Source organism: Plectropomus leopardus, chromosome 23 (assembly GCF_026936395.1).
Source record: "Plectropomus leopardus strain MGB_pleo_1.0 chromosome 23, ASM2693639v1, whole genome shotgun sequence".
Taxonomy (NCBI): Eukaryota; Metazoa; Chordata; class Actinopteri; order Perciformes; family Serranidae; genus Plectropomus; species Plectropomus leopardus.
This window is the reverse complement of record NC_142198.1, coordinates 17,350,452-17,358,830: the sequence shown is the minus strand read 5'-3', so window position 1 is coordinate 17,358,830 and position 8,379 is coordinate 17,350,452. Positions and strand designations below refer to the sequence as shown.

Below are 8,379 nucleotides of genomic sequence, written 5' to 3'. Positions count from 1 at the left end.
AATGAATATTTAATATATATGATTAGGACTGATGGTTAAATATTAAACTCAATGAAAGTAGAAAACAATATTAATATAGATTTTTTTTAAGTTTGAAAAGAGGGCTCTAAAAAACATAATATACAAAAGAAAACAGTCCTAAATTATAGCCCACACATACACACTGAGTAAGATAAACTTGTCACCTTTCTTAGCAGTGGTAGCCATGGTTACGAGCCCGTCTCTTCTGATGTGACATAAAGCTGACGGAGGAAATGGATCTGCAGAGAGCTGGAAACCTTCAGCCATCTGTCAGAGAGCGAAGCTGTTTGCAGAAGAGAAGAGTGAAAAATGTCCTTAAAGATTTGAACTCTTACTTTGGAAGTGACAGGTGACGAGAGCTTCCAGCATGCACCCTGTTTTTGAAGAAACATCTTTAGATTAACCCTTTGAGTACTCAGCAAATTTGCTGTATTTCTTTCAAAAGCGCTGGCAGAAGGCAATGTACAATTAAAAAAAGAATTGGAAAAAAAGTAAATAAAAAAAAGTCAGAAATTAATAAAAAGTTACAAGAAAATTACCTTAAAATATGCAACAAAAAATAAAAGTAAAAAAACAAGAATATTACCTTAAAATAAGCAATAAAAGAATAAAAGTAAAAAAACCAAGAATATTACCTTAAAATAAGGAAAAAAAGAAAAAAAGTTAAAAACAAACAAGAAAATGACCTTAAGCAAATTCTAAAAAAAAGAGCATTAAAAAAATCAGTTTTCTTTCTGTAATATAATTTTAAATATATAATTATGAAATTCACAAAAATAGTTTTCTCCAATTTTTCCCTGTTTTTTTGATCATATCTAATAATCCTTCCAGCTATTTCTTTTGTTTTTTGCGCAATATCAGGACATTTCTTGTCAAGTTGCTCACTGTCTTCTTCCCCATGTATTCAAAAGAAAATAATATGTGAATTTTATTTTGGACTTAAGTGTGTAAATCTGCTGTTTTTGTGAGGCAGCAGAGGCTCACTGGAACCAGCAGGAGAACAAACCGAGACCAGTGTCAGGTTGAGACATGAATGATAGATGTCCTGTAACGGGACACGAGGAGCAGTCGGACTCTCAGCTGCTGTCAGGAGCTACTCACAAACTAAAAACTGAGGGGACTTTTCACAAAGGCCGCTCTGTGTTTGGGAAGTGGCTGCCCCTGTCATCTCCCCCAAACTCACTGCAGCCAAAACCTCTCCTAATCCACTCCCACCCCGCGGTGCCAACAGTAAAACCACTGTTAACAGGGACAGTAATGCAGACGGACACTGCGCTGTTGAGCTTTTGCAAGACCGAAAATGAGAACAAGACCTCATAGTGTGGCGTATTAATGAAAAGAGAGGGTGGAAAAATTACATGAACGTCTTAGCAGTAAAGCTCAGGACTATTTAGGTCAATAACCCTTCAAAACCTGAGCAAATATGTTTGATTTCTTTCTAAAATATGAGGAAAAAAAGCCAACGATCAAAAACAAATAGGGAAAATTGTTTATAAACATAATAATTTGATATCTAAAATTATGGTACACACAAATTTAAAATATCTATAATTTTTCAGCACTTTTTAAGTCACTTCTTTTGTTTTTACTTTTTTTTTTAGGCCATACCTTGTTTATTTGCTCATTGTCTTCTCATGTTTTTAAAATAAATCTAACCAATTTGTTCGGGTTTCAAAGGGTTGGTGTGAACTAAAAAAGGTTGATCTTTCTAAAAGTCCTAAAAAAGAAAGTTTGTATTAGTTTTTTGAATTCGCTCATTATCTTCATGTTACACATCTTCATGGCTGTGATTCAGTTGGCCGCAGATGAGTAATACTGCTTTATTACAACAGTTCAACAAGCGTAATTTATTAGTTAACAGTAATAAGTGATAACAAATTATGATTTGTTTGTTAATCTAATGATTTTTTGGCTCTGGCTGGCCCTTAACATAGGCCATATAGGCGGTGACCTAGAGCGCCACATGCTGGAGGAGCGCTGCTGGTCGCCCTCAAAAAACGACCAAAATAACCCGATAAATGAGTAATAACAACGATAACATGCTCTGCCTTTAGCACCCTGTCCTCATGTTCTGCCTTGAGATAACAAATGAAGAAATGAAGAAATATATAATATTAATCTCTATTCCCTTGTTGATACTCAAAGGTAAAAAGTACAAAGAAATAAATGAAAATAAAAAGTACTTCTTTTGAACTCCATGCTCCCACTTGTAACAAACCTCTACACATTGGCTTGATATCTTTTTAAAATCATTGGGACGAAAGCAATGAGAAATTAAAGAGGAAATAACCCAAAAATTAACAAAAAATAATAATAATAAGCTAAAAAAAAAAATTACCTGAAAATCAGAAAAAATGAACTGGAAAAGTGTTTAGATTAGTTACAATAAAAGTTAGAATAAAATCACCTGAAAATTGGTACAAAAAAAAAAAAGACTTGGAAAAAGTGCCTAAAATGTATAAAATAAAATACCAATATTAATATATGTCATATTGATAATTATGAAAACAGTTTTTCACTATTTTTTTTCCCCTAGACAAATTTGCTCAGGTTTCAAGGAGTTAAATGTTAACTTGACAATTGACTTTGTGCTTTAGAAAGAGAAGCAAAATTTATCTGCTGATGGGGATGGCGAAATTCATGCAAAGGATCCAGAACAAGCAAGCAAATCTTCAGTGTTTTAAAAAGAAAGGAGGAAAAAAAGTGCCAAGAAATGATAATCTATAAAAGGTAAAGTATCCAGCGTGAAGCCGAGCGGTGAAGAAACGTCAGGAAAAGAAAAAAAAAAGTCAAATTAAACACCACCACCAACACCCGGTGCAACATGAATCTTTTTTGTTGCTTTTAATTTAAAACAAAATTTAATCTTTACATATTTTTGTTTTAAATGTACAATCAAACAATCAATGTAATCATACATAAAATTCTTCATAATAATGCACAACTCTATCGACACTACCCATAAATTAAAAAAAATAAAAATAAAGGAGAAAACATCGAGATCAGTATGAAATACAATGTTAGGCAACACCACTGGTTAACAAAGACGCTCCGCTCCGCTGCCGTCGACACGCAGCAGGAGCAGCCGCTGCAACGGAAACAAGTACACAGGATGAACCCGACCTTCCTCTCTCTCTCTCTCTCACACACACACACACACACACACACACACTCACTCACACACAAACACACACACTCACACACACACTCACACACTCACACACACACTCACACACACTACTGCCGCCACTCTACAGGTAAAGTGCTACTGTTTGTCCCGGCTTCACTTCATTTCCCTTCATCGTTTTCACTTTAAAAGGATCAAACATGTTTTGAGGACAAAGAGAGGAAAGGCTGGTAGGAGTAACAGGTGTTTCTTTTGATTTTTTTAGGATAAAATGCAGGTGTGCAAGCCGAAAAAGCCTCTGCCAGATGTAGAAAAACTGGATAAGAGAGACTGAGCACCGCCTGCTGTAACTGTACGCAGCGCGCAGATGTAGCTGCGTGTTTGTTTATATATCAGTGTTGGTGGCTCGTAAGCGTCGTGAGATGATTGACTGGAGGTTAAATCAAAATTAAAGAAAAAAAAAGAGTTATTTTAGACAAAATTAGCTAATTTTGAGCTTGACGGTTCACCCCTGACCTTAGACCGCTGGCAAAACAATCTACAAGAAGCTCTTCAGCTCTTTAGTGCTGAAACTGTTATATTAATAATTAATCATTTATTTTATAAAGCCCATATTTGCTGGTTTTAGATTAGATGTTTGTGTTTTGGACCGGCGGTCGGACAAAACAAGCAGTTTGAAGACCCAAATTGGCATTATTGTGTGGAACTTGGGCTTCAGAAATGAAAAAAGTGATCAAATTATTGTCAGTTTTACAACGTTTTAGATCTTATTTGGTTTTGTTATGACATTTAGTTTTGTTTTAATTGGCAGTGTTTTATTTTTAAACATGTTAAAAGTGTAATTAGTCTATTTTCTCTGTCTTAACTGTCCAATAAATTTGACACAAAATAAAGGCTGAAATAAACATCTTCTACTGTTGGGAAATACTATTTAAAGCAGGGGTAGGCAGTTTTACTTGTATGAGAGAAAACTGGACTTCTGCACCTCCTCTTGGCTCTGTTGTCCACAGCGGCGTGGAGCAAGACAGATTTTTTGTCCCTTTTGCGGGTTGATAAACAGAGCGAGAGCATGGCAAGGAGAGGCTGAATGAATGAGCTGAGTGCAACTCTACAAAAAATTAGATGAAATAAATCAAAGTATAAAAACACTGCATTATTGTATGAAGTGTGTGCGTCTGTTAGGAAGCGCTTTTTTCAAATTCTGACTTTTTTTTTTTAACAAAGTGCCAATCATGCCTCCACAAATTGATGGCGCGTTAAACGTCATCTGTAGAGGTCTAGAGAGAACGACTGGATAACTTTCATCTGCTAAACTGAGGTGGAATATCAAACACGAAAAACAGTATATGAGATGATATCACTCAAAAACGTGGTCAAATCCCAAAAAAAGAGAAAAATAACGTCCTCATGCAGCATGAACATCCCTCTCCAGTTTGACAGATCGCTTATAACAATACAGATTTCCAGTTTTGTTTTGCTTCAAGTCGTAAAAGCTTAACTGATTATAGCAAGATTTCAAGATCAACAGTGAAAAAGCAGCACGCCTAATATTTTGAGAAGAAAAAGTAAATTTGATATATTTTGTTTCCCGTGACACAGAAGACACTTTTTCCTTCTTTTGTTTCCATTGCGTAAGCACTCGACCTCCAATCACACTGAATGAATCAATGGGAATCACACGCATGCACGCACACACACCTACACACACACACACACCTACACACACACACACACACACACACACAGCTGAAGCTGGCTCAGAAATGAAAACACACTCACGAAGGTCTTAGTTTTTCCAGTTTTCTCCTTTTGTTCTTGAAATACAGTACCCATCTATGTCTCTCTAACTCCCTCTCAACACACACACACACACACACACACACACACACACACACACACCATCGTGCACCCAGGGGAGCAGCCATGGGATCCCAATTCTTTTCCGCAACGTTTTCGGGTTGGGGGGGGGGTGAGGAGCAGGTGCACACCAGTTGCCATGGTAACCTGCCTGGAATGTAGAGGCGCTAAGGAACACACACACACACACGTTCTCACACACACTAAATTCACGGGTAAACAACGTATTTCTCTGGAGGACGGACAGGTCCGGTGTGTGTGCGGGAGGCGCAGGTGAGGACGTTTATCTGAACAGAAGCCTGGAGGTTTTCAAGGTCCCTCATCGCGTCCCACTTCGGCGGTTCATTCTGACCTTTGACCCCTGCCAGGCGATGTCTACTAGGACCTCGGCTGAGACAGGACAAGGGTGAGGCACGTGAAGAGTGCAAACGGGTGTAGCTTTACAGGTTATGTGGAGAGAGAGAGCATGCATGTCGGAGGTGTCTGCAGGTGCAAAAGTGTTTGAGATTTTGTTTGTGTGTGTGTGTGTGTGTAAAAAGTGCATTCCTCGTGTGTGTGTGTGTGTGTGTGTGTGTGTGCTGTCAACGCGTGACCTCTGCGTGTCCTCAGCAGCCAGAATGATAAAGTCTTTATCTTTTCTCTCTCGTGGCCGGTAAGTCTCTTTGTGCCACGTCAGTCTGCGAGGTTCAGGGTCTACAAAGCTGAAAACTAAGAAGAAGAAACATCGGGGTCTGAATGTCAGAGATTGGAGCCATCCAGGAGGCGCACCTCCTCCTCATCCTCGCTGTCGTCTCCCCCTCCCCCCCAGCCGTCCTGGAAGGAGCGGATCAGTTGAACATGATGGACTCGGGATCTTGATTTGCCATTTGAGCCATGTGACGAAGGATATCTTTTTTTGTGATAATACCAAGTAGCCGCCTGCAGAGGGAGACAAAGGAGGAGGAGGGGGGAGAAAAGAAGGAGTTTAGAGAGGTGAGGAGGTGCTGGTGGTTTAGAGAGGAGGAGAGAAAACGATGTCATGTTTTTGTTGGCCCCTTCTGTAAAAATTTGATCATATTTTGATTAATTGGAATCAAAAAATTAATTTCTGGACACTGATTGATTGTAAAGCCAACAAAAACACGAGTCCCTGAGGAAGCAAAAGTCAGCAGGAGGAGAGGAGAGGAGAGGAGAGGAGAGAAGAGGAGAGAAGAGGAGAGGAGTGACCAGAGGAGAGGAGAGGAGAAGAGAGGAGAGGAGAGGAGAGACCAGAGGAGAGGAGAGGAGAGGAGAGGAGAGGAGAGGAGAGAAGAGGAGAGGAGAGAAGAGGAGAGACCAGAGGAGAGGAGAGGAGAGGAGAGGAGAGGAGAGATCAGAGGAGAGGAGAGGAGAGGAGTGACCAGAGGAGAGGAGAGGAGAGGAGTGACCAGAGGAGAGGAGAGGAGAGGAGAGACCAGAGGAGAGGAGAGGAGAGGAGAGGAGAGACCAGAGGAGAGGAGAGGAGAGGAGAGGAGAGGAGAGGAGAGGAGGAGAGGAGAGGAGGAGAGATGAGGAGAGGAGAGGAGAGGAGAGGAGAGGAGAGGAGAGACCAGACGAGAGGAGAGACCAGAGGAGAGGAGAGGAGAGGAGAGGAGTGACCAAAGGAGAGGAGAGGAGAGGAGAGGAGAGGAGAGGAGAGGAGAGGAGAGAGCAGAGGAGAGGAGAGGAGAGGAGAGGAGAGGAGAGGAGAGGAGTGACCAGACGAGAGGAGAGGAGAGGAGTGATCAGAGGAGAGGAGTGACCAGACGAGAGGAGAGGAGAGGAGTGACCAGAGGAGAGGAGAGGAGAGGAGAGGAGAGGAGTGATCAGAGGAGGTGACTGCAGGTCAGAAACAGCACCCAGCCTGCACAGCAGGTGTCATTTCTGACGCTGTCACTGCTGGTTTATGTTTTCGCTCCAAAAAGCTGTGAGAAGGAAAAACTGGATCCTACAAGGAGACAGGAAGTGGTGAACAGGACGTGGAGAGAAGTCAGAACCTCTGAGAAGAAGAAGAAGAGGAGACGCCTTCGTCACAGGAGTCCGAATTATTTACGAGTTTGGACGTGGAAACGAGGAATTCATTTCTATTTTACTTGTATTTCTCCAGGATGTCTAACTCTGAATAACATTTAATAGAAACTTAATTTTTTTAAAAATAATAATAATTTTAAACATATTTTTTGCCTTTACTTGATAGGACAGGTTAAGCGTGAAAGGTGAGAGAGAGGGGATAATCATCGCCATCATGTGTTTGTCCATTTCTTTTGCTTTATGTTTATTATTCTCTATAAATATTACTTATTATATAAATAAATCAAATCACATGAAAATACTGGCGGATTTTGTGTTTTTCACTCTGCATGTGGGATTCTTCTCTTCATCGTTCTGAGTTTGAAAACGTTTTTCCATATAAAAACATAAGTTTAAATTTAAGAAATGCTTCGAAACCTTTGTTAAATTACTAATTTTCAATCATTACAGTGACCGCCAGACAGCTCCACTATCCTGATCTGAATGACATTAATGTAAGAGGCATTTATTATATTATTTTAAAAAAATAATGTCACCAATTATTTTAAGGTTTTACAATACATCAGAAAAAAATCAAAAAGATGTAAAGATTGACTACATTTTAATACTAATACGTTTTTTTTTTAAGACTTTTTTAGGATATCTGTTTTATGTAAATTTGTCTTTTTTTCTTTTTAAGTGGACAATCCACGTTTCCATGGCGATCTGATCAATTTCGGACTCGTGACGGAGCCGCCTCCTTCGTCTTCTCCTCTGCTGTCGAGCAAGTTTACCTGATCAACCCGGCTAACGGGACCGGAGCCGGCTTATTAAACGTTTCGAAATATTCAGTTAGTCATCATTATTCCTGCTGATTCAAGAGGACATCGCAGACCGAGTTAATGGTTAAAAAGCTTAGATTTGTTTGATCTGTGCTCTTGAATTCAGCCGTGAGCGTCTGAGGTCAGTGAAGAGGAGCATCTGAAGCTAAAACAGCTAATAGCGGGAGGAGAAGCCGTCTGAGGGGAGCAGAGCTGGGTCCAAAGAGCTCACGGGGAGTTTTTTTGTATCGTTTTAAGCGTTCAGCTTTATTTGAACCCTAAAAAGGCAAATAAAGTGCAAATGAAATGAGTGAGCAACACATTTGGACCCAGGTCTGAGTGAGAGGAGTCGAGATGACCTGTGAGGGATCAGAGCTAAAGCTACGGAGCAGCAGGAGACACGAAACACAGATCAGACACGGATTTCCCCGAGACACACGTCTACGACCGCCTTTTTAAAAGCAGAATATAGAAACAAAAACAGCCGTAGACGCTCGGTACCGGGCACAGGTCAGAGTGTGTGAAGGGTCAGAGGGGTGACGGCAA

The 8,379-nt window shown here is 40.2% G+C and overlaps 1 protein-coding gene across 7 annotated transcripts in view; it reads right to left on the bottom strand.

Moving 5' to 3' along the window:
- Positions 1-2,850: 2,850 nt before the first annotated feature.
- The window catches only part of clcn3 (Cl-/H+ antiporter 3), a 49,477-nt gene continuing 43,948 nt past the window's right edge, over positions 2,851-8,379 (bottom strand). For 6 of the 7 annotated variants that reach the window (XM_042512067.2, XM_042512070.2, XM_042512073.2 and 3 more), the window contains one exon: positions 2,851-5,923. In XM_042512067.2, the coding sequence (XP_042368001.2) occupies positions 5,744-5,923 (180 nt within the window). In that variant the 3' untranslated portion in view covers positions 2,851-5,743. Of the gene's footprint in view, positions 6,135-8,379 lie in introns of all 7 variants that reach the window. The other variant, XM_042512068.2, reaches the window with a different exon arrangement.